Consider the following 27,225-nt stretch of genomic DNA (forward strand, 5'->3'; position numbering starts at 1 on the left):
AGCATGACACAACAGGAACTGGGATTCGTCGGACCAGGCAATGTTTTTCCACTCCTCAATTGTTCTGTGTTGGTGATGACGTGCCCACTGGAGCCACTTCTTCTTGTTTTTAGCTGATTGGAGTGGAACCTGGTGTGGTGGTCTGCTGCAATAGCCCATCCATGACAAGGACCAATTAATTGCGCGTTCCGAGATGCCGTTCCGCATACCGCTGTTGTATTACGCCGTTATTTGCCTGTTTGCGGCCCGCCTGTAAGCTTGCACAATTCTTGCCATTCTCCTTCGACCTCTCATCAACAAGCTGCTTTCACCACAGGACTGCCACTGACTGGTACGACAAACAAAAAACATACATTCTCTGGAAAACAGACACTGTCGTGCGTCAAAAGCCCAGGAGGCTGGCAGTTTTTTATATTCTGGAATCGTCAAGCCTGGCATCAACGGTCATACCACGCTCAAAGTTGCTTAGGTCACTTGTTTTGCCCATTCTAATGTTCAATCGATCAGTAACTGAATGCCTCGATGCCTGTCTGCCTGCTTTATATAGCAAGCCACTGCCACGTGACCATTTTCGTGAACGGAGCGGTGTACCTAATATATTGTCTACTGAGTGGAGATGAATCCAATTCTATCCAAGACCCTGACAATTCTAAAACCCGAAAAAAGACATTGCGTTGATTTATGGGCATGACGCGTCATGTCACACCCATAGTTTAAAACTTAGTGCCGAAAAAAAGACTTGTGTATTCATCTGAATACAAACTTCTAACAACCCCCTAACTTCAGCTGTATGTTGAATAATCACTGTGTGCACCAATATCACATTATCTGCTTTGTGTCTTTTGAAAATGACCTACTTTCAATAAGCATGATATAAATCTTCAGGATGTATTCCATTGTTTTCATCCTGCCTTATATTGAAGCATTGGCTGCTTACATGTTGTACAATATTAGGGAAAGGGGAATACATCGTCAGTTGTACAACTGAATGCATTCAACTGAAATGTGTCTCCCCCATTTAACCCAACCCCCTGAATCAGAGAGGTGCAGGGGGCTGCTTTAATTGACATCCATGTATTCAGCACCCAGGGAACAGTGGGTTAACTGCCTTGCTCAGAGGCAGAACAACAGATTTTTACCTTATCAACTCGGGATTTGATCCAGCAACCTTTTGGTTACTGGCCCAACACTCTAACCACTAGGCTACCTGCTGAGAGACAGTCTTTACAGTGACAGTGTGTAATCTAGCTCAAAATGGCTGATTTAGGCAGGCCCCGTGCCTCACATGTACATAGATGATGTATTGTTTAAAAATTGTTGTGTTAGACTGAGTGTTCAAAACATTAGGAACACCGGGTCTTTCCATGACAATGACTGACCATGTGAATCTAGGTGAGAGCTATGATCCCTTATTGATGTCACCTGTTAAATCCCTGTTACCGAGGGGTGGAAACTCAGGATACAAGACAACGGAGGACCCTGATTCAGCTAAAATAAATCTCTATAAATCTGGAACAGTATTGGTACAGGGCAACCCCAAACAGTTTCAGCTGGACTTTCACCTAATCAAAGAATTAGCTCAGCAGGAGAAGCTCTCCCTTGAGAAAGATACCCCCACCAGACCAGACCTCTTCATTATATAACCCCAAGGACGAGCAACCCCAAGCGGAAAGTCAGCCTCCCAGCACAGAGTACTACTCCCCTCATTGAAATGAAGGATACATTTACCGAGCTGGAGGTAAGGCAGTTGGAGCTGGAACAACAGGTGATTACACTCCAGTCAGCACAGACCCAGACAACAGTCCAGCACAACAAAAAACCCTTAACCAGACCCGGAGAGCTGGAGGTGGAGAGAGACATATCTGCACTCTGGACTGTAGTGAGACAACATCTACAGGAGAAAGAGCAGGAGCAGGAGAAGAACAGAGCACTAGAGGAGAGGTTCAGACTGCTGGAGGAGAGGGTGAGGGGGATGGAGGAGAGGATCAGACTGCTGGAGGAGAGGGTGAGGGGGATAGAGGAGAGGATCAGACTGCTGGAGGAGAGGGTGAGGGGGATGGAGGAGAGGATCAGACTGCTGGAGGAGAGGGTGAGGGGGATGGAGGAGAGGTTCAGACTGCTGGAGGAGAAGGTGAGGGGGATGGAGGAGAGGATCAGACTGCTGGAGGAGAGGGTGAGGGGGATGGAGGGAGAGGATCAGACTGCTGGAGGAGAGGGTGAGGGGGATGGAGGGAGAGGATCAGACTGCTGGAGGAGAGGGTGAGGGGGATGGAGGGAGAGGATCAGACTGCTGGAGGAGAGGGTGAGGGGGATGGAGGAGAGGGTGAGGGGGATGGAGGAGAGGATCAGACTGCTGGAGGAGAGGGTGAGGGGGATGGAGGAGAGGATCAGACTGCTGGAGGAGAGGGTGAGGGGGATGGAGGGAGAGGATCAGACTGCTGGAGGAGAAGGTGAGGGGATGGAGGAGAGGATCAGACTGCTGGAGAAGAGGTTGAGGGGGGATGGAGGAGAGGATCAGACTGCTGGAGGAGAGGGTGAGGGGGATGGAGGGAGAGGATCAGACTGCTGGAGGAGAGGGTGAGGGGGATGGAGGGAGAGGATCAGACTGCTGGAGGAGAGGGTGAGGGGGATGGAGGGAGAGGATCAGACTGCTGGAGGAGAGGGTGAGGGGGATGGAGGAGAGGGTGAGGGGGATGGAGGAGAGGATCAGACTGCTGGAGGAGAGGGTGAGGGGGATGGAGGAGAGGATCAGACTGCTGGAGGAGAGGGTGAGGGGGATGGAGGAGAGGGTGAGGGGGATGGAGGAGAGGATCAGACTGCTGGAGGAGAGGGTGAGGGGGATGGAGGAGAGGATCAGACTGCTGGAGGAGAGGTTGAGGGGGATGGAGGAGAGGATCAGACTGCTGGAGGAGAGGGTGAGGGGGATGGAGGGAGAGGATCAGACTGCTGGAGGAGAGGGTGAGGGGGATGGTGGAGAGAATCAGACTGCTGGAGGAGAGGGTGAGGGGGATGGAGGAGAGGATCAGACTGCTGGAGGAGAGGGTGAGGGGGATAGAGGAGAGGATCAGACTGCTGGAGGAGAGGGTGAGGGGGATGGAGGGAGAGGATCAGACTGCTGGAGGAGAGGGTGAGGAGGATGGAGGGAGAGGATCAGACTGCTGGAGGAGAGGGTGAGGAGGATGGAGGGAGAGGATCAGACTGCTGGAGGAGAGGGTGAGGGGGATGGAGGGAGAGGATCAGACTGCTGGAGGAGAGGGTGAGGGGGATGGAGGGAGAGGATCAGACTGCTGGAGGAGAGGGTGAGGAGGATGGAGGGAGAGGATCAGACTGCTGGAGGAGAGGGTGAGGAGGATGGAGGGAGAGGATCAGACTGCTGGAGGAGAGGGTGAGGGGGATGGAGGGAGAGGATCAGACTGCTGGAGGAGAGGGTGAGGAGGATGGAGGGAGAGGATCAGACTGCTGGAGGAGAGGGTGAGGGGGATGGAGGGAGAGGATCAGACTGCTGGAGGAGAGGGTGAGGAGGATGGAGGGAGAGGATCAGACTGCTGGAGGAGAGGGTGAGGAGGATGGAGGGAGAGGATCAGACTGCTGGAGGAGAGGGTGAGGGGGATGGAGGGAGAGGATCAGACTGCTGGAGGAGAGGGTGAGGGGGATGGAGAAGAGGATCAGACTGCTGGAGGAGAGGGTGAGGGGGATGGAGGAGAGGATCAGACTGCTGGAGGAGAGGTTGAGGGGGATGGAGGGAGAGGATCAGACTGCTGGAGGAGAGGGTGAGGAGGATGGAGGGAGAGGATCAGACTGCTGGAGGAGAGGGTGAGGGGGATGGAGGAGAGGATCAGACTGCTGGAGGAGAGGGTGAGGGGGATGGAGGAGAGGATCAGACTGCTGGAGGAGAGGGTGAGGGGGATGGAGGGAGAGGATCAGACTGCTGGAGGAGAAGGTGAGGGGGATGGAGGAGAGGATCAGACTGCTGGAGAAGAGGTTGAGGGGGGATGGAGGAGAGGATCAGACTGCTGGAGGAGAGGTTGAGGGGGATGGAGGGAGAGGATCAGACTGCTGGAGGAGAGGTTGAGGGGGATGGAGGGAGAGGATCAGACTGCTGGAGGAGAGGTTGAGGGGGATGGCGTGTGACAGAGAACAACCCACTAGAGAGGTGGCCACCCCCACAGAGAAGCCAGCAGAACAGCCCACCTCAGCTCCCGACAAAAGTCTTGACACCACAGCAGAACAGGCCACCCCAGACCCTGACCATAGCCTCAACATCACAGCAGGACAGACAAATGAATAACCCCAAGCCCAGGGGATCTCACCCCCTCTGAGCACCCCCCCGTTAGCCACCCTGATAGCCCTCCTGACAACCCCCCCACACCCACTGAGGACATACACAAGACACATATTGTACTCCTTATGGACTCAAATGGGAAATATATACAACAACAAACATTTTTTTTTACCAAACACAGTTTGTCTAAACTCTGGTGTCCAAACACCCAGCGCTCCCTAGACCTTCTATCTGAGGACCAACTAGGGTCACCCAGCCACATAATAATACACACAGGCACAAACGACCTGAGAGCCCAACAGGAAAGGGTGGCCACAGCACTCAAGGGAGTGATTGAAAAAGCTTCTTCTACTTTCCTCAACGCACAAGTGGTTATCTCCACCCTGCTACCACAAAAAGCGAGTAAACGCAAGTATTTGGCCTCAAAACCAAATGTTTACCTGGTCCACCACTCTACCCTGGACTTGAACCCCCTCTATGACCAGGTCCACCTATAGAAGGCAGCAGTGGCCACCTTCGCCCGGACCCTAAAGGACATCGCTCTCAAACACAGCTCCAACACTTCACACAGGAGCAACAGATCAATAGACACCCCACCCAGACCAACGGGACACTCTTCCAGACCAGCGAGACCCTCTCCCAGACCTGCAGGACACTCTCCCAGACCAGCGAGACCCTCTCCCAGACCAGCGGGACATTCTCCCAGACCAGCGAGACCCTCTCCCAGACCAGCGGGACACTCTCCCAGACCAGCGGGACACTCTCCCAGACCAGCGGGACACTCTCCCAGACCAGCGAGACCCTCTCCCAGACCAGCGGGACCCTCTCCCAGACCAGCGAGACACTCTCCCAGACCAGCGGGACACTCTCCCAGACCAGCGGGACACTCTCCCAGACCAGCGGGACACTCTCCCAGACCAGCGAGACACTCTCTCAGACCAGCGGGACACTCTCCCAGACCAGCGAGACACTCTCCCAGACCAGCGAGATACTCTCCCAGACCAGCGAGACACTCTCCCAGACCAGCGAGACCCTCTCCCAGACCAGCGAGACACTCTCCCAGACCAGCGAGACACTCTCCCAGACCAGCGAGACCCTCTCCCAGACCAGCGAGACCCTCTCCCAGACCAGCGGGACCCTCTCCCAGACCAGCGGGACCCTCTCCCAGACCAGCGAGACACTCTCCCAGACCAGCGGGACACTCTCCCAGACCAGCGAGACACTCTCCCAGACCAGCGAGACACTCTCCCAGACCAGCGGGACCCTCTCCCAGACCAGCGAGACACTCTCCCAGACCAGCGGGACCCTCCCGCAAAGCCTTCACTATCTCATGCTGGAATATCCAAGGCCTGAGGTCATCTGCCTTTGGCCTAAACAGCAGGAACCTGGACTTCAAAGAAATCGTAAATACAGACATTGTCATCCTACAAGAAACATGGTATAGAGGAGACGGACCCACTGGTTGCCCTCTAGGTTACAGAGAGCTGGTTGTCCCATCCACCAAACTACCAGGTGTGAAACAGGGAAGGGACTCAGGGGGTATGCTATTTTGGTATAGAGCAGACCTAACTCACTCCATTAAATTAGTAAAAACAGGAACACTTTACATTTGGCTAGAAATTCAAAAGGAAATGATCTTAACAGAGAAAAATGTCCTCCTGTGTGCTACCTATATCCCTCCACTAGAATCCCCATACTTTAATGAAGACAGTTTCTCCATCCTGGAGGGGGAAATCAATCATTTCCAGGCCCAGACAATGTACTAGTCTGTGGCGAACTAAATGCCAGAACCGGACAAGAACCCGACACCCTCAGCACACAGGGGGACAAACACCTGCCTGGAGGTGACAGCATTCCCTCCCCCATATGCCCCCCTAGGCACAACTATGTCAACATAACCAAGAAAAACGGGTCACAACTCCTGCAGCTCTGTCACACGCTGGGTATGTACATAGTCAATGATAGGCTTCGAGGGGACTCCTACGGTAGGTACACCTATAGCTCATCTTTTGGCAGTAGTACTGTAGACTACTTTATCAATGACCTCAACCCAGAGTCTCTCAGAGCGTTCACAGTCAGCCCACTGACACCCCTTTCAGATCACAACAAAATCACAGTCTACTTGAACCGAGCAATAGTCAATCATGAGGCATCAAAGCCAAAGGAACTGAGTAATATTAAGAAATGCAGCACCAAGATATTCTGCACAGACTCTGCCAGACCTGGGCCCTGACAGTAAATCTCAGTAAGACCAAAATAATGGTGTTCCAAAAAAGGTCCAGTCGCCAGGACCACAAATACAAATTCCATCTAGACACCATTGCCCTAGAGCACACAAAAACTATATATACCTCGGCCTAAACATCAGCACCACAGGTTACTTCCACAAAGCTGTGAACTATTGGAGAGACAAGGCAAGAAGGGCCTTCTATGCCATCAAAAGGAACATAAAATTCGACATACCAATTAGGATCTGGCTAAAAATACTTGAATCAGTTTATGGTTGTGAGGTCTGGGGTCCACTCACCAACAAAGAATTCACAAAATGGGACAAACACCAAATTGAGACTGCATGCAGAATTCTGCAAAAATATCCTCTATGTACAACGTAAAAAACCAAATAATGCATGCAGAGCAGAATTAGGCCGATACCCGCTAATTATCAAAATCCAGAAAAGAGTCGTTAAATTCTACAACCACCGAAAATGAAGCGATTCCCAAACCTTCCGTAACAAAGCCATCACCTATGATGAACCTGGAGAAGAGCCCCCTAAGCAAGCTGGTCCTGGGGCTCTGTTCACAAACACAAACAGACCCTACAGAGCCCCAGGGCATCAACACAATTAGACTCAACCAAATCATGAGAAAACAAAAAGATAATTACTTGATACATTGGAAAGAATTAACAAAAAAAACTGAGCAAACTAGAATGCTATTTGGCCTTAAACAAAGAGTACACAGTGGCAGAATACCTGTGACTGACCCAACTTAAGGAAAGCTTTGACTATGTACAGACTCAGTGAGCATAGCCTTTTCATTGAGAAAGGCCGCCATAGGCAGACCTGGCTCTCAAGAGAAGACAGGCTATGTGCACACTGCCCACAAAATGAGGTGGAAACTGAGCTGCACTTCCTAACCTCCTGCCAAATGTATGACCATATTAGAGACACATATTTCCCTCAGATTACACACATCCACAAACAATTAGAAAACAAACCCGATTTTGATAAACTCCCATATCTACTGGGTGAAATACCACAGTGTGCCATCACAGCAGCAAGATATGTGACCTGTTGCCACAAGAAAAGGGCACCATTGTAAATACAACCCATATTTATGTTTATTTATTTTCCCTTTTGTACTTTAACCATTTGCACATCGTTACAACACTGTACATACATAATACGACATTTGTAATGTCTTTATTCTTTTGGAACTTCTGTGAGGGTAATGTTTACTGTTCATTTTTATTTTTTATTCCACTTTTATATATTATCTACTTCCCTTGCTTTGGCAATGTTAACATATGTTTCCCATGCCAATAAAGCCCTTTGAATTTAATTTAATTGAGAGAGAGCGAGAGAGAAGAAGGGGAGCAGAAATAGAGAGGGGGGGGGCACACACTCCACTCCTCCCTAGCTTGAGGGAGAGATCTGGATGGCCCAAAGGTAGATGTAAGAGACAGAAGAATGTGAGGCTGTGATTACTCATAGTCTTGACAATGATAATTGAAGATAAGAGATTGAGGATTAAACCTTTTAAAATGGGCTAATTCTGTCTAGCCAAATGCTCTCAGCTATATACAGTACACACTGTACACAAAGTACACAAACAAACGCACAAACAAAATGACAGAAGAATCTGTCGCCTCTCTAGATGTAGATAAAGAGGCAAGATGGATTTATTGGGTTAAAACACAAACCCTTTCCATTTCCTTCCTTGCTGATGCTTGTATAAAAAGATCAATTAGAGTCACATCTTTATTCATGATTCCCACCCATCAACCTTCAGTAGCAATGAGCATGTTCACAAAAGAGCAAACAACTCCCTGTTATGCCAAACTGACAGAAAAAACTGCACAAGCAGATGAGAAGCTTTTGGTGTGGAAAGTCGCCGAAAGCAATGAACAAACGCTGCGTTGATTCTATTTTTTTCTAGCCACGGGGATGTTAACTTTTTTCAGCACGTCAAGAAAGGGTCTGTGTTTAATGCAAGGCAAATATATACTGAACAAAAATAGAAACGCAACATGTAAAGTGTTGGACCCATGTTCCATGATCTGAAATAAGAAAAAAACTGACATTTTCCATATGCACAAAAAGCTTATTTTTCTCAAATTTGTTTACATCCCTGTTAGTGAGCATTTCTCCTTTGCCAAGATAATCCATCCACCTGACAGGATTGGGCAGTACGTCCAACCGGTCTCACAACCGCAGACCACGTGTAACCACGCCAGCCCAGGACCTCGGAATTCGGATCGCACTCTTTGAACTTCTGTTTCCCTGGCCAAGTCACACCAGTAATTCTATGGAGAAAACCTTGAAAGCACAAACAGAGGGAACACACAATAAAAGCATGGTTTGCATTCTAGTATGAATGTTCAAGTCACTTCTCTTCTTCCCCTTACTTCCCCCGTGTTAAGCATTTTTCCGGTTTTAATTGCAATTTCTCTGCAACTCTCTGCTAGCTATTCCCTCTCTTCTATCAGCTTTTTTCCTCTCTCCTTTAAGAATTTAGTCCATCCCTTTTAAGGCATTCATCCGTGTTAATGATGTCACATGGAGGGTGTTAATTCTGAAGTAGAAACCCAGTGGAAACACCAAAGCACTTTTCCCACTTCGAAAAAGAAATCAATGAAAACGCTGGGAGTGTACACAGATGTAATAGGTGGGGCTGGGAGATTTGAAGATAGAGGGAACACACAGAGAGAGACAAATAGAGCGAGACTAAGCAGCCTTATGGTGACTTCAGAGTATTGTGGCCTTTCATGACCTACTGTAGAAGTGTTGCACCTGCTCCACTGACTGCGAAACCACAAGGATTCCTTCCGGTCATGTCGAACCACCGTTTTTTTTTTTTGTGCCAAGCTTTTTCATCGAAACCCTAACGTTCTTCACACTTCTCACCTGCCCCCAACACAACCCAGGCAGAGATCCCATGTGATAAATAAACGTAGCCCAGTTGTGTTTGGCTTAGCAGGGCGTAGATATCATCGGTTTGTTTCCCTGTTAGGCCTGGATAGGCTACTGAGTCAAGGTGGGGAACTCATTTGAAGATAAAAAAGGAATGAGAAAAGAAAAGAGCGGAGCCAATCAGGGCCAAGTGGCACGGCAGATTCAAAGAGCAGCTGGTGCTCCTCCAGGGAGAGAGTGATTGATTTCTCATCAACAGAGTACAGGGAGAAAACACACACACACACACAAAAACATCCCACAGAGGGGAGAGGAGAGAGAGCCGCAGACACCAGGGAAAGAAGAAGACAGAGAAGAGCGTCTCTCCTTTCTTCCTCCTCCTCCGCCGTTCTCCCCTAGTGAGAGGAGGTGGCTTGGGATTGACCGAATTCTCAACATGTGTGTAGGAGGAACCAAACGAACAGGAGAGGGCAGGTGCCACTCTCAGTCCCCCACTCCCACAGCCTATAGGAGCATATGGAGGAGGGCCTGGCTCGCAAACAGCACCAGCCTGGTACAGTATGCTCTAATTAGGGTCTCCGAGGCTGCATCTGACGATGGATCACTAATACTGAGCCAAAACATAAACAACCATTAGCGACTGAAATGTCTGTGCAGCTGTGCCTGACTTTCAGCCAATGTTCTTAAGTGCCTTAAATTATGTACTTGACTTTCAGCGCCGCCTGCTTTAATCTTTACTCTAGCCCTAGCTTAAGTAGAACCCCGACTCTGAATGTATATGCTATATCTAACACGCAAGGTTGCCTCTTAACCTGACAGTGGTGTATCTGATGGTTCCTGCCATGTTCCTGCCTTCGTTAATGCAAGTCTTCGTGCATATGTTGAAACAGCTGGAGAGAACAGCACTCTAGGAGTGCATGATCACTCAGAAAGATTCAAGGGCTGAATTAGATGTCAGAATGTTTACACATCAAAACCTGACATGGAATTTTTTATTCATGAAAGGATTTCACATTGCCAGGGATATGTACTGCCTGGTCTGTCTCTAGTGTGGTGCGGGCATAAGATGTGAGAGTATATTTTGATAGGTTATGGACTATTCTGTTTAGAAATATACGAATAAAACAAAGTCCTAAAGGAGTAAAGCCAGTATACAGTATGAGGGACCATGAAAAAACAGACAGGAAAAAATATAAAAGAAAGACACACTATGCAATCTATGATCCCCTGTGGTTTATTGGCGACAACGATCAAGAGTCCATTTACAAAGAACAAGCCCATAGAGAGAGACATAAATGAACAGTTCCTTCCTATGATATGTCTCTACCCCAAAGAAGTGCATTCCTCATATGGGAATGGTCTTGATGACAAATGAATCATACATTTCCCAAGGTAGTCTTCTCTTGTAATTGTGATAAGGGCCACTATGGCATATTGCACATTAATTAAAAAGGAGGCATCGAAATTCTACCATCTAATGAAGTCTGTCAGGACATTAATTTCCTCTATTCTTTTGTTTATTCATTACAACTAAAAACATCCACAAATCCTGATGGTCTGGATAGGGACTTCTTCGCTTTGATGATTCTATTTGCACTGAACAAAAATATCAACACAATGTAAAGTGAGCTGAAATAAAAGATCCCAGACATTTTCCATACGCACAAAAAGCTGATTTCTCTCAAATTTGTCTACATCCCTGTTAGTGAGTATTTCTCCTTTGCCAAGATAATCCGTCCACCTGACAGGTGTGGCATATCAATTAGCTAATTAAACAGCATGATCATTACACCTTGTGCTGGGGACAATAAAAGGCCACTCTAAAATGTGTAGTTTTGTCACACAACACAATGCCACAGATGTCTCAAGTTTTGAGGGAGCGTGCAATTGGCATGCTGACTGCAGGAATATCCACCAGAGCTGTTGCTAGAGAATTTAATGTTCATTTCTCTACCATAAGCCGCCTCCAATGTCATTTTAGAGAATTTGGCAGTACGTCCAATCGGCCTCACAACCGCAGACCACGTGTATGGCGTTGTGAGGGCGAGCGGTTGTGAGGCCGATTGGACGTACTGCAATTGTAATTTGAATGTACAAAAATACAATGACGAGATCCTGAGGTCTATTGTGAGGCCCTTTTTTAAAGAAATATATAACCAACAGATGCATATCTGTATTCCCAGTCATGTGAAATCCATAGATTAGTGTCTAATGAATTTATTTCCTCATAGGTACTGTAACTCAGTCAAATCAATGAAATGATTGCATGTTGCTCCATATTGTTGTTCAGTATAGATAGGATCAATTATTTAATTTGAGTGAAAAGCAACTGACTGATATTCAGACTGAATGTGAACTGACTTTGTGAGCAGTGGCTCTTGAGGTTAGCTATCATCGTGTTTACCTGTCTTCCACACAGGCCTGGTTTTACACAAACACACCTCAGGTAGGAAAGTCACTAACAGAGCAAATTATCTGTTTAATTGAATTGAATTCTGAGTCAGAATTGGGCATTACATGAGAATAAATATGAGGTAAACACTCTTGAAATAGCAGCAAGTCAGCACATTTTCTACAATTTAGCAACATGTTTCTCTGCTGGTATCTCTTGTAATGTGACTTCAGCTTACAGTCCACTGCAGTCCAATATAGCTCGCTCTTTTATGTGTCATTTTGTCTGTACATCCTCGGCAGTCTCCAAGCAGCAGATAACAGATATAGAGGACCTCTCGCCTTGCTCCCCTCCCTCCCTCCCTCCCTCCCTCCCTCCCTCCCTCCCTCCCTCCCTCCCTCCCTCCCTCCCTCCCTCCCTCCCTCCCTCCCTCCCTCCCTCCCTGTCTGGACCGTGGGCAGTGTATCATAGCCCACAGGCCACAGCCACGGAAGCTGGCACTCCATTTAAGGGGGTCCAGCGTGTGGTTATGTTCAGCGGCTGTAGGGCAGACTGACTGCCTCCCTCCCAGCAAGCACACGCCACTCCTATTTTCCTAGTGCCTGTACAGCTCACTGTGGTTATGTATGTGTTTTGTTTCTAGGTACTATGGTCTAAATACTGTAGTATTAGTATATTTATATGTTATAGTATTCACTGTAGTATTTCTGCGAACTGAAGTCCGGACAAATACTATAGTGAAAACTGTAGTATTCACTATAGTGTTTTTGCTGACATAACTGCATTATACTATAGTGTTAAACTGTAGTGTTTTTGCGGACATGATCGTAGTATACTGTAGTATTTACTGTCATGTTTTTGTGGACATGACTGTAGTATATTGTAGTAACACCTGCCGATTAGTGTTAGCTAAGATGGCACAACTACCAGACTACGCCTATTGTTTAATGAGGGGGACACATCAACCAGAACATAAGACACAGGTTCATGATATGCCACCTATTGAGTTGGGTCAACAGTTTTGAGCAATGCAACGGACCAGACAACACATTAGCAAAAACACAAATGTTTTATTACAATTGTAACAACTAGACAGGTTAGACAGGTTCTATAACCATTAAAGGGAGTCAGTACAGAGGCAGATAAGAACAACTTCTAAACTTATTAAAAAGTTTATAAGTTTATAAATTTATAAGACTTCTTGGATCTGCTACTTTCACTACAAAAAACACTACAGTGAATACTATAGAATACTACAGTCATGCCCGCAAAAACACTACAGTGAATACTATAGTATACTACAGTCATGTCCGCAAAAACACCACAGTGAATACTATAGTATACTACAGTAATTTCCTCAAAAACACTACAGTGAATAGTACAGTAAACTCTAGACCACCTTTACTCCACACACAGAGATAGGTACAAAGCTCTCCCTCGCCCTCCATTTGGCAAATCTGACCATAATTATATCTTCCTGATTCCTGTTTACAAGCAACAACTAAAGCAGAAAGCACCAGTAACTCGGTCAATAAAAAAGTGGTCAGATGAAGCAGATGCTAAGCTACAGGACTGTTTTGCAAGCACAGACTGGAATATGTTCCGGGATTTTTCCGATGGCATTGAGGAGTACACCACATCAGTCACTGGCTTCATCAATAAGTGCATCGATGACTGTACGTACATACCCCAACCAGAAGCCATGGATTACAGGCAACATCCGCACTGAGCTAAAGGGTAGAGCTGCCGCTTTCAAGGAGCAGGACACCAACACGGAAGCTTATAAGGAATCCCGCTATGCCCTCTGATGAACCATCAAACAGGCAAAGCATCAATACAGGACAATGGTTGAATCGTAATACACTGGCTCCGACGCTCGTCGGATGTGGCAAGGCTTGCAAACTATTACAGACTTCAAAAGGGAAGCACAGCTGCGAGCTGCCCAGTGACACGAGCCTACCAGACGAGCTAAATTACTTCTATGTTCGCTTCAAGGCAAGTAACACTGAAAAATGCATGACAGCATCAGCTGTTCCGGACGACTGTGTGATCACAGGACCTTTAAGCAGGCCGCAGGGCCAGAGGGATTACTAGGACGAATACTCTGAGCATGCGCTGACCAACTGGCAAGTGTCTTCACTGACATTTTCAACCTGTCCCTGACTGAGTCAGTAATACCAACATGTTTCAAGCAGACCACCATAGTCCCTGTGACCAAGAACACTAAGGTAACCTGCCTAAATGACTACCGACCCGTAGCACTCATGTCTGTAGCCATGAAGTGCTTTGAAAGGCTGGTCATGGCTCACATCAACACCATTATCCCAGAAACTCGAGACCCACTCCAATTTGCATACTGCCCCAACAGATCCACAGATGATGCAATCTCTTGCACTCCACACTGCCCTTTTCAACTTGGACAAAAGGAACACCTATGTGATAATGCTATTCATTGACTACAGCTCACCACAAGTGCCCTCAAAGCTCATCAATATGCTAAGGACCCTGGGACGTAACACCTCCCTCTGCAACTGGATCCTGGACTTCCTGACAGGCCACCCCCAGGTGGTAAGGGTAGCTAACAACACATCCGCCACGCTGATCCTCAACACGGGGCCCCTCAGGGGTGCATGCTCAGTCCCCTCCTGTACTCCCTGTTCACTCATGACTGCATGGCCAGGCATGACTCCAACACCATCATTAAGTATGCCGATGACACAACAGTGGTAGGCCTGATCACCGACAACCATGAGACAGCATATAGGGAGGAGGTCAGAGACCTGGCTGTGTGGTGCCAGGACAACAACCTCTCCCTCAACATGATCAAGACAAAGGAGATGATTGTGGACTACAGGAAAAGGGGGACCGAGCACGCCACCATTCTCATCAATGGGGCTGTTTTGGAGCAGGGTGAGAGCTTCAAGTTCCTTGGTGTCCACATCAACAGCAAACTATCATGGTCCAAACACACCAAGACAGTCGTGAAGAGGGCACGACAAAGCCTATTCCCCCTCAGGAGACTGAAAAGATTTGGCATGGGTCCTCAGATCCTCAAAATGTTCTACAGCTGCACCATCTAGAGTATCCTGACTGGTTGCATCACTGCCTAGTATGGCAACTGCTCGGCCTCCGACCACAGGGCACTACAGAGGGTAGTGCGTACGCCCAGTATATCACTGGGGCCAAGCTTCTTGCCATCCAGGACCTCTATACCAGGTGGTTTCAGAGGAAGGCACAAAAAATTGTCAGACTCCAGTAACCTTGCCATGGACTGTACTCTCTGCGGTACCGGAGCACCAAGTCTGGGTCCAAAAGACTTCTTAGCAGCTTCTACCTCCAAGCCATAAGACTCCTGAACAGCAAATCAAATGGCTACCCAGACTATTTGCATTGCCCCCCCCCATCTTTTACGCTGTTGCTACTCTTTGTTTATTATCTATGCATAGTCACTTTAACTCTACCTACACGTACAGTTGAAGTCAGAAGTTTACATACACTTAGGTTGAAGTCATTAAAACTCATTTTTCAACCACTGCACAAATTTAGTGTTAACAAACTATAGTTTTGGCAAGTCGGTTAGGACATCTACTTTGTGCATGACAAGTAATTTTCCAACAATTGTTTACAGACAGATTATTTCACTGCATCACAATTCCAGTGGGTCAGAAGTTTACATACACTAAGTTGACTGTGCCTTTAAACAGCTTGGAAAATTCCAGAGAATTATGTAATGTCTTTAGAAGCTTCTGATAGGTTAATTGACATCATTTGAGTCAATTGGAGGTGTACCTGTGGATGAATTTCAAGGCCTACCTTCAAACTCAGTGCCTCTTTGCTTGACATCATGGCAAAATCAAAAGAAATCAGTCAAGACCTCAGAAAAAAATTGTAGACCTCCACAAGTCTGGTTCATCCTTCGGAGCAATTTCCAAAAGCCTGAAGGTACCACGTTCATCTGTACAAACAATAGTATGCAAGTATAAACACCATGGGACCACGCAGCCGTCATACCGCTCAGGAAGGAGATGCGTTCTGTCTCCTAGAGACGAACGTACATTGGTGCAAAAGGTGCAAATCAATCCCAGAACAACAGCAAAGGACCTTGTGAAGATGCTGGAGGAAACAGGTACCAAAGGATCTATATCCACAGTAAAATGAGTCCTATATCGACATAACCTGAAAGGCCGCTCAGCAAGGAAGAAGCAACTGCTCCAAAACCGCCATAAAAAAGCCAGACTATGGTTTGCAACTGCACATGAGGACAAATATCGTACTTTTTGGAGAAATGTCCTCTGGTCTGATGAAACTAAAATAGAATTTTTTTGCCATAATAACCATCGTTATGTTTGGAGGAAAAAGGGGGAAGCTTGCAAACCGAAGAACACCATCCCAACCGTGAAGCACAGGGGTGGCAGCATCATGTTGTGGGGGTGCTTTGCTGCAGGAGGGAATGGTGCACTTCACAAAATAGATGGCATCATGAGGGAGGAAAATGATGTGGATATATTGAAGCAACATCTCAAGACATCAGTCAGGAAGTTAAAGCTTGGTCGCAAATGGGTCTTCCAAATGGACAATGACCCCAAGCATACTTCCAAAGTTGTGGCAAAATGGCTTAAGGACAACATTGGAGTGGGCATCACAAAGCCCTGACCTCAATCCCATAGAACATTTGTGGGCAGAACTGAAAAAGCAAGGAGACCTACAAACCTGACTCAGTTACACCAGCTCTGTCAGGAGGAATGGGCCAAAATTCACCCAACTTATTGTGGGAAGCTTGTGAAAGGCTACCCGAAACATTTGCACCAAGTTAAACAATTTAAAGGCAATGCTACCAAATACTAATTGAGTGTATGTAAACTTCTGACCCACTGGGAATGCGATGAAAGAAATAAAAGCTGAAATAAATCATTCTCTCAACTATTATTCTGACATTTCACATTCTTAAAATAAAGTGGTGATCCTAACTGACCTAAGGCAGGGAATTGTTACAAGGATTAAATGTCAGGAATTGTGAAAAACTGAGTTTAAATGTATTTGGCTAAGGTGTATGTAAACTACCGACTTCAACTGTACATATTACCTCAATTACCTCGACTATCCGTAACCCCGCACATTGACTCCGTACCGGTACCCCTTGTATATAGCCTGGCGATTGTGATTTTATTGCTGCTCTTTAATTATTTGTTACTTTTATTTTCTATTTTTTACTTATTTATTTTTTACTGAACATTTATTTTTCTTAAAACTGCATTGTTGGTTAAGGGCTTGTTGGTTAAGCATTTCACTGTAAGGTCTACACCTGTTGAATTCGGCGCATATGACAATTACAATTTGATTTCATTTAAAGTCTGCAAAAACACTACAGAGAATACTACAGTCAAGTTGACAAAAACACTACAGTCGTGTCCACAAAAAATACTACAATGAATACTATAGTATACTATGGTCATGCAAAAACACTACAATGAATACTACAAAGTTATAAAAAAACAATACAGTGAATACTATAGTATATACATTTATTTAAACCATATTATAAACTGGGTGGTTAGAGCCCTGCATGCTGATTGGCTGACAGCCGTGGTATATCAGACCGTATAACATGTATTTTTACTGCTCTAATTACATTGGTAACCAGTTTATAATAACAATAAGGTACCTCTGGGGTTTGTGATATATGGCCAATATACAACGGATAAGGGCTGTGTCCTAGCACTCCCCATTGCGTCGTGCCCAAGAACAGCCCTTAGTCGTGGTATATTGGCCATATACCACACCCCCTCGGGCCTTATTGCCGAGGGGGTGTGGTATACAGTATAGGATTTTTTCACGTGGGTTAGTTGTAAATGTGTAACATGTTTGATGTTTGAACTAGGACCACAATGGAAATACATGTTCAACTTTTTGTTGTGTTATTCTCGAAAAATGTATTCTATAGTAAACCATAGTATTTTTTATGTGGGCAGCTACCTCTACCTAAAGAAGAGTTAATCTCTTAGTGAGTTTTATGCAGTAGTAGTCCTGAATTTACCTCAGTGCCTCCCAAATTGAAAACAATAACTTCATTTTCAGTCTGGTTCTGCGGCAGTCTTGATTTTCCTACAAAAACATTGTCTGTCCTCCTCTTCAAAATCTGAGTTGCTGGAGGCGAACCTGGTTCCATGAGACCAACTCTCTCCCTGAGCTCCGTAATGATGAGCTGGCCCATGTATTTGTTAATTAACAGCTAGTCATTTTTCCTCTCTCTCTCCCCTCTCTCACTCATTTCCCAGTCCAATCTCTTTCTCCCTCACTTCCTCTCTCGTTGTCCCCTGCTGGGACTCTGACCTGTGCATGTGTGATGTGCTGTCAATCACACATTATCTTTGGTGTTCCAACAGCTCCTCCACACTTGGCTCTGAGGCAGAAACACATTTTGGCAACAGATTGTTTCAGGCCACCACGTCTGTCTGATTTGTTCCAGAAGAATCAGAGTTCAGGCAACAGCATTTCCATACAAACTGTGTGTGGGTACTATTCAGTATAGAACAGGCGATAGAGAGAGGATTTACACAGCTAAACATTTCCTCATTATGTTTTAATGGACATCAAGAACCATATAATTTTGGTTTGAGATCGATAACACTATTTGATTAGAAACGATAATGACACAATAATTCCCTGTGGTGTATCGATTAGCCAACGAGGATCTGATCAAGGTCACACTTAGTTTACATGTGTCAATGTCCCCTGTTAGACATCATGCTTACTACTGTAGCTAGTTTTAGCACCGAATGAAAAGCTATTTTCCTCATGTGGATAATTGCATAATGACACACAACGCACATAATGAATCGCATTATGTTCTCAAATTGCTACCGTACATCAGACACAGTTAGGTAAACACAGTGATGATGACAAGCATGTACACATCTCAGAGATGTTCTGATGCTTTTCACATTAGATAGTGTAGATGTTGCATGGTTTCCCAATAAGCCACTCACTGGAGCATTTTGTGTTTCCTAATAGTCCACTTCACCTCTGACGTTTTCCTACCATCTCAGTTATGTGACATGCTAAAGGCTGTCCTCAGAGAGCAGTGTAAGGCAGCACGGAACATTGGGATTGCTGTGTCATAATCACGGTGCCGTCATTTTCATGACCAGACCAGATGATTACAGCCTCTCCACGGGTCAATACTTTCTTCAGAAACTTTTAGTGTGTTCGCCCTGATGCATTCTAATTGGCTCAATCGGTTTGGTCTAATCTTCAGAATGACCTTTGGATGAAAATATGGAACGTATGTATGATTTGTTATACTGTGCTGCTATCTCTCAATATCAAGATTATTTCACATGATCGTTGTAGAAACAAAAAGTCAGAAGAAATGATCATTTGACATGCATGAGTGAGCAACTGCAGTAAACAATTCTGAGACTGCATAACAAATGTTTATGAGGGATACTTGGGAGACATAAGTTGCATTGCAATTACACAGCATGGACTTAAGAGAGCGGCTTAACGACTTGTAACTATGGCAACACAATACAGAGTCTCATGGAAGTGGCCTATTAAGGATGCAAATTGTCTTCCTCCAGACTGTGCCCGTTAAGCTTTTAACACTTATTCCCGCCCTGAATATATGTTTATCATATTGTGACAAAGAGCAAAATGAAGACCGGTATGGTGGGAGAGAAGATGGAGGACTATTGTGAGAGCACATTATAGTGAACGTCAATGCGTTTCCCTGAAGGACACTTCTTTTTACTGGAGACTCAGAAACAATAGTTTTAATTATCAGTTAACCATCCTTATTACAACCTGCATTTATTTTCTTATTTTCCTGCTAGAGAACTAATATGGCGAGAGTCCCCTTGAGCAAGGGCACGGTGATGGATGCATTCACCCTCAAACACCAACAGGAAAAATATCTCCACCTAATTTGTTCATGGGTAGGACCATTTACTGTACAGTTTTCCTTCCCAAGTTTTTATATCCAAGTGTTATTTTTCTTCCCTCGTCACAGAAAATATAATTTGGTAGCTGAAATAGGGAACAATTACAGCAGAAAAAATATGAGTTGCAATAGAGAGAGAGAGAGAGAGAGAGAGAGAGAGAGAGAGAGAGAGTACTTCACTGGTCTAGCCAAATAGGCTACAGAGGGAAGGAGAGAAATTTGTACCAGTTGATAATAAACCAAAATATGACATCTTTTGGCAAAGCTTAATAAATGGAGGGCCAGAGCAGAGCAGAGTAATATATCCAGCTACAGAGAAGCCCAACGTCCACCTCCTATACTCCATTTGGATCAGGAAGAGTCCGTTTCAGTAAAACACTAAAAACTGTTAGCCTGTAGACGGATGCTTTATAATCAAGCAAAAATAACTCCAGGGGACTGAAAATTATATCGCCTTTATTCATCTCTTGCACGATAAGGCTTTTTAACTGCTTCATTCTAGGCCATGCAGCGTACCACTGGCTAGCGTGTTGATACCGCGGGTCTCCAGTGTTTTTAGCACAACAGAGTTGTGAAATGAGAGCGGAGCTTGGTGGGATCAAGACAGGCCCCGGGACTAGTTCTGTCATCTTCATCAAGCAGGGTTCTACACAGTACCTGGGGCAGATTAGACTGCCCTCAATTTCATCACACCAGGCCTGTCAAGGCTAGCCCGCCAGAGAACAGGAGAATACACCACGACAGCGCAGACACAGGAACAAATGGGACGGAGCGACATAAACCTCCAGAGATACAGGAGAGGAAAGAGAGAGAGCAGAAGAGGAGAAAGTCAGAAGAAAGAGAGAGAGAGGGAGACAAGGGGAGAGAGTCAGGAGAAAGAGAGAGAGGGAGACAAGAGGAGAGAGGAGAAAGAGAGAGAGAAGTGAGAGAGTGACAGGAGAGGAGAGAGATACAGGAAAGGTGAGAGGGAGAGAAATGGAGAGATAAGGGAGATGAGAGAGGAACAGAGATGAGAGAGCAACACATTCACTTCCTCTCAAGCCATCACCAAGATAATCCACAATTAAGGGATTGGACTGACAGCCTCTAAAGTCATCTGCGGACCACATAGTCACTTACTGTAAGCGTTCTACACTTTGACTGGAATTTGCGTGTTCTTGTTATTGGCCTGATATTTCAGTTTTGCCCAAAATATCTTCCTGAATTTAGCTCTGATTCGTCCGCTGTCGTGACGGTGGAGAAATTAGAGCAGACATGGCATATTGGGCCCAGTGAGGAGGCAGGATGAATGGTCCTGAGGGTAGGAGTTGGGGGTAGGGGAGTGGGGGGAGGATTCCTGAGACTGGCTGGGAGTGGCAACAGATGGGCAACAGGACCACTGGATCTGTGAGACACCAAGTTGTGAGTTGCCTGGGTATAGGTTGTCCTCAGAACAACATTTGAAATGACGTAATATGCTGTTAATTAGATCTGTTTTCCCAGGCGTTAAACGGTCCTACTTTTTGGTAATTAATAAATCATTTATAGAAACTCGCTGAATCCTTTTGATACTCAAAGGATGATTATGTTAATGTTAACCTAGCTAATTATTGCTTTGTAATTGAATTACAGTTTACGCTCCATATAATGCAGCCGATTGCACTCTGTTTCCTTCTCACTATTAGTAGATGGAAGCCTGCCTGTGCAGAATGAGCAGTGGCTCTGCATGGCTCCATTCATTCATCTCGCATGCCAAACCTAATTGTGTGTATGATTAAGACACATACAATTCCTCCAGGCCTGCCCCATAACCAATTTCCTGATCTCTAAAATGAACCCATTCCATTCTAAGCAGCTGACGTGTGTCACTGAACATGAAAAAGACGTCTGAATATGTATTTGCATAAAAAGCCATTCCCCATTTGTTAGGTAACCAATAGACTGTGTCGATAAGTCAACATTGTTTTGACTTGCATTAGTCTCGGTGGTCAAAGGGTTCAACTTGTCACTTCCTGTTGCATTGTATGGGCTTTTTGCATATCGCCGATGATGTCATGTTCAGCCAGTCACTCACTATAGGATTTACTGTGTTGACATACAGTACAGCCGAGTAGAAGATGCTTGCAGTATTCATTTGGCAGATAAGGGTAGTCCAATGCAACATTACCTTAAACACTCCTTCTGTAAGTATGACATAATTACAACAGTTTTGTCTCAAATATAATATAAATTTAAAAAAATGGATGCATATTACAACATCTGTGATGAATTATTTGATAAGTCATGCTGGTCCTTTAGGGGTCACATTCTGAGGACCTGGATGACGGTGCAATAATAAAACACTTACCATGTCTGTGTCTGACACTGGTCCAAAGCTGGTCACGTAGATATTTGTCCTCACCTCCGTCACACTCTCTGCTTGGGCACGAAGAGAAGACAAAGAGGCAGAGTTTAAGTACCTTTATGAAATGACAAAGGAGTGCTCCATCTTAGATGTTTACCATTCTTAAGCAAAATTCTGGAGAAATTGGTTTTCAAACAGCTGATTTTTAGTGGCAACTATATTTTAGAAAAATTCCAATCTGGTTTTCGTGCTCACCACAGCACAGAGACAGCCTTAGTTAAAGTGGTAAATGAGCTTAGAGCCAACACAGATGCCAAACAGCTCTCTGTCCTTGTACTCCTGGATTTAAGTGCTGCATTCAACACTGTTGACCATGATGTCCTTCTGGACAGACTGGAGAGGTGGGTTGGCCTCTCCGGTCCAGTTCTAAATGGGTTTAGGACCTATTTAACCAGTTGAGAGTTTTTGTCACCCTTGGTGAACATAACTCAGAGAAAATAAATATGACATGTGGCATTCCAGAATGTTTGATTTTGGGTCCGGTACAGTTCAGTTTATATATGTTACCCTTTGACAGTGTTATCAGAAAGCACATCATTGATTTTCACTGCTACGCAGACAATACACAACTTTACATTTCTGTGTCATCAGAGGATTTTAGCTCGACGGATAAATGATTAGTCTTTATTAGTGATTTAAATACTTGAACGGCTCACAACTTCCTCCAGCTAAATCAAGACATGACCGATGTACTATTTTTGGAGCCAAAGCACAGAGAGAATCTAGTCGCACATTTTAATTAACAGACAATAAAGATAAAACACCAGGTAAAAACCCTAGTTGTCATTTTAGATTATGAACTGAATTTTGAATCACACATTAGGAATGTGACCAAAATAGCTTTTTACCACCTGGGGGACCTTGGCAAGTTGCAGCCGTTTCTCTCTCAGGCTGATACAGAGAGACTCATCCATGCTTTTATTACAAGCAGGCTTGACTGCTGTAATGCTCTCCTGTCTGGTCTACCCAAGAAAGCCATTGGTCAACTGCAAAACATACAGAATGCTGCAGCATGGGTACTGACCAAGACCAGATGGAGAGCACACATTACACCGGTTTTTAGGTATCTGCACTGACTACCTGTGAGTTTTAGAATTCATTTTAAGATTCTTCTATTGATTTTTAAATCAATCCACGATTGTGCACTCCAATACATGTCAGACATGCTTTTAAGTTATGTCCAAGTAGGTCCCTCAGGTCCTCTGGCACTGACCTTTTTACAGTATGCCCCCAGCCTCTGGAACAGCCTGCCAGAGAACCTAATGGGGCCCCTAACTGTGGACATATTTAAAAGAGATGTTAAATACATATTTTTAGCTGTGCTTTTCCTTAGGGTGCTTTTTAGTCGTTCAGTTTTTGTAATTCTTTAGTTTTTTATCTTACGTTTGTTGTGTAGTAAATATTTCCCCTATTATTATTTTGTATTCGTTTTTTCCTGTGAAGCACATTGCGTTGCATTCCATGTCTGAAATGTGCTGTATACATAAAGCTTGATTTGATTTGACTTGACCGGTCCTTTCCCTGACCAACAGACCTTACTGCTGCCCTGTCTGCTTCAGGTTAGTTGTTAATGTCAGTTCAGAAAAATCTGTTCACTCTCCAAACTCCAAATCCAATGGTAGAGGCAGAGGCATGAATATTTCATGTCTCAACACTCTACACCAAATAAACAAGACTGAACCTACTGTATGGAGACAGCCAGACTTTAACGGAGGTTGTTTTCAGGGAGAGTGTTTGCATCATCATCATCAAAGTCACAAACTGAGATTAGAAACGAGAAATGAGAAACGAGAGATGAGAAATCACAGGAATAATGAGGGTTGGCAGGACCACATTCAAATCATATTTAGGCCTGTTTAGAGGGACTTGTTTGTATTGGTGTCAGATGATGCTATTCACTGTGCATTATCCTAAGGTTTTCTACTGTTTATTATCCTTCAACTGGAAGTGCTTCCTATCTGGGGTAAACAACATTTCCGGTGTAACTGGGTGAATTGTGCAGTTTCAGAATAGAGTTAAAGAAAAGACAGGAGATGTAACAGAGATGACAATGTGCTGCACATGAGTCATCCTAAATACGATGACGGGACTGCGGGGAATCACCTTTAAGTTATAAGGTTTCCAATTAGAGCCTCAAGGCCTTAACTTTGATTTAATCAATTGTAGGATGTAAATGAATGTCTCTGTGCAAATGAGGGGCTTTGATGTAAGGCTGTGAGTGGCTGTCTGCCAGTCGTTGCTCCTAGACAGACTGGAACCAATGGAATGCTTCCAGAACCTGCCTTTATGGAATTTAGAGTTCCCCTGGCAACATGACATCAGCCATTAATCAAAATGCACATGCTGAGGTCTTTGGAATACAGAACACGTCCAATACATTTGGAGGGCACCTGAGATCTCTCTGTCTGGAAGGTCGGAGACTCATGGAAAGTGCACAGGTGGCATAGCTGATGTGGTGACACTTATCAGACATCCTAGTGGGGGGGTGGAATAGTGTGGGGGTGCTCAACACTGTCAGCTTAAAACGTCACACGGATTTCATATTCACACTCTCACCGACCTCTGACTGAGAATCCAAAAATGACTTATAATAAGCTCAATAAAAAAATATCCACAATGAATGTAAAATCATTAGCATACGGTCTTAATGCCACCCTGATGAGTATGTAGCATTAGCACTTCCTCCGCCAAGGCCGGGCCGTCCCCAGTGGGCAGGAAATCAGAGCTCTGCTGGACCTCTGGGATCTGAAGACTGGGCTTGCATGCCAAGTCTCAAGAAGCTGCTGTTTTGAATAGGGTCTTTGTAGCATTCTGCTAGCGATAAGCATCTCCTTGTGATGAGGATTAGTCATTTCACTGTTCCAAAAAGCAATCTGTTCAACATTTGAAGAGATGTACTCTCACTGTGATCAGGGAAACTGAGCTGGTAATGAAAACCATTATCAGACTCTGAAGGATCAATGGAGGTCACTCTGACAAGGGAACCAATTCATCATGGGGTCACAGCCCCAAATCCATCATTGCACGCCACAGCTAGCTGCCTGGCTCGCTGGGCGTGGGCTGGCACCGCAGGGAGGCAGGGAGGGAGGAGAGAGGAGAGCAGGTGCTCTCTGTTTCAGTAGAGGCAGTGGCCAGCGGCTTGTTTTTAACTAGCTAGATAATTGTATTTCACTCCTGGTTCTGGTGCGCCATATCATGTGTTCAAGCTTTTGTCCCATCACTAACAGAACTGATTCAGATAATGAAGGTCTTTATAAATAGCTGATTGATTCTTCATGTTAAAAGTAGCTTACTTTAATAGTTTAAGGTAGTAGAAGCAGACAGTTCGACATTACAAAAAGCTAATATGCTAGCTAGCTGATGATCTCGTTGAAGCAATGTATGGCTATATAGTGAATGTAACAAACATAGTTTTATTAAAGTGGTGGATGGCAGACTCAGCAGCTTAGAGAGAATCCTACACATTGTGTGCGGCAGAGCCCAGAAAGCACTATAAGCAGTATGTCTGGCTGTTAGAGGTAGGGAGGGGTGAGCAGTGTCTTCGCTCAACAAACCAGCCTACCTCCCAGCCCAGGGCGCAGGCGGTTGTCGTAGCCATCCAGCAGTCTGTCCAGGATCCGGGTGAAAATGGTGATGTTGTCTCTACTGTCGTCAGGCAACGGCTCTCTGTGCCCAACCACTGCCCTGCAGAGTGAGAGACAGAGCGAGAGAGAGAGCGAGAGAGAGAGAGAGAGAGAGGCGAGAGAGAGAAAGTATTAGATTGAACACAGCAGACATCTTTGAGTCTTTCCTGTAGCAGTGGTTCCTCCGGCTCCTCAGATCAGCCATGGGAAATACACTAAATAGAAAAAGCTCCACCGAACCAGAATACCACACGTCTCTGTCTGTCCGCAGCTTCACTTTGCGCTCATTATCAATTTCCTGTTTACAACGAGATCTGGTCAAACCATTGGAGTTACCACTGTTGTTTCCAACCACTGAGAGAGTTGTAGGGGTAACTGAACCTTTTTCTAAATTCAACCTTCAGAGTCATGGCTACCGCATTGATTGAAACCCAAACATGTTGGGATTTCATTTTGGGCGTCGTGTGGCAGCACACCACTCTCAGACATGGAAAGACTGATTGAAGTCCAAAAGGATTAGTCACAGAACTGCTGCCGGTCACAGAGCTGCTGCCGACTGTCACGGATCCCTCCGGAACGTTCATCACGCACACCTGTCCCCTATTCCCACTGATTAGTATTTGTATATATATGTTGCCTTTGATTTCCATGGTCTTGTCGATTATTGTTACAATGTCCGTTGGTCGTGTGAGTGCTTGTGCTGTGTGTTTTGGGCTTTCGTGCCTTTGCGGATTGCGCAGATGATTACGGGTCTCGTCCCGTGTGTTAATCATTGTGCACGTGTGTATTTATTCTAGGTACTCCTCGCTCTTTTGTTTGGGTTTGAACCCTGTGTTTTTGTATAGTGTTTGTTTGGTCTTCGTCCCCGTGCCTTTACACGGCACGCCGTAATTTGGGCTAAATAAAAAAAACTATTACGCATTCCTGCATCTGTCTCCCATTCCTTCATGCCAACGTGACATAATAATCGACCATTAAGGGAGACAGCGGGAATGGCCCGTCCGACAACGCTGCAACTGGTCCGTCCGGCCCTGCCGCAACTTCGGCAGCTGCAACTGGGCCGTCCGACATCGCCACAACAAGTCCGTCCGACGCCACTTCAGCAGCCACAACTGGCCCGTCCGACGCCATCACAACTGGCCCGTCCGACGACATCACAACCGGTCCATCCGACACCATCACAACCGGTCTGTCCAACGGCACTGTTACTGGTCCGTCCTACGCCGCCGCAACTTCGGCAGTTGCATCGGGTCCTGATTGACCCACACTGCGTTCCTGTGATCGTCCTCGAGGCAGGTGTCGTTGCGCTGCAGGTGCAGTCACGGATCCCTCCGGAAATTACGGCACACCGTAATTTGCGCTGAATAAAACCCCTATTATGCATTCCTGCGCCTGTCTCCCGAATCATTCATACCAGCGTGACACCGACCGACAACTCACAGTCACAGAGCTGCTGCCGACCGACAACTCACAG

General features: G+C 45.6%; 1 protein-coding gene across 1 annotated transcript in view; it reads right to left on the bottom strand.

The window, feature by feature from the left end:
- The window catches only part of LOC106603171 (gamma-aminobutyric acid receptor subunit alpha-3), a 149,335-nt gene that overhangs the window by 61,473 nt on the left and 60,637 nt on the right, over positions 1 to 27,225 (bottom strand). The window contains exons 3-4 of the mRNA XM_014196486.2: positions 25,691 to 25,812; positions 22,072 to 22,142 (exon numbers count right to left, since the gene is read on the bottom strand). Of these exons, the coding sequence (XP_014051961.1) occupies positions 22,072 to 22,142; positions 25,691 to 25,812 (193 nt within the window). The remainder of the gene's footprint in view (positions 1 to 22,071; positions 22,143 to 25,690; positions 25,813 to 27,225) is intronic.

Source organism: Salmo salar, chromosome ssa04, assembly GCF_905237065.1.
Source record: "Salmo salar chromosome ssa04, Ssal_v3.1, whole genome shotgun sequence".
Lineage (NCBI taxonomy): Eukaryota > Metazoa > Chordata > Actinopteri > Salmoniformes > Salmonidae > Salmo > Salmo salar.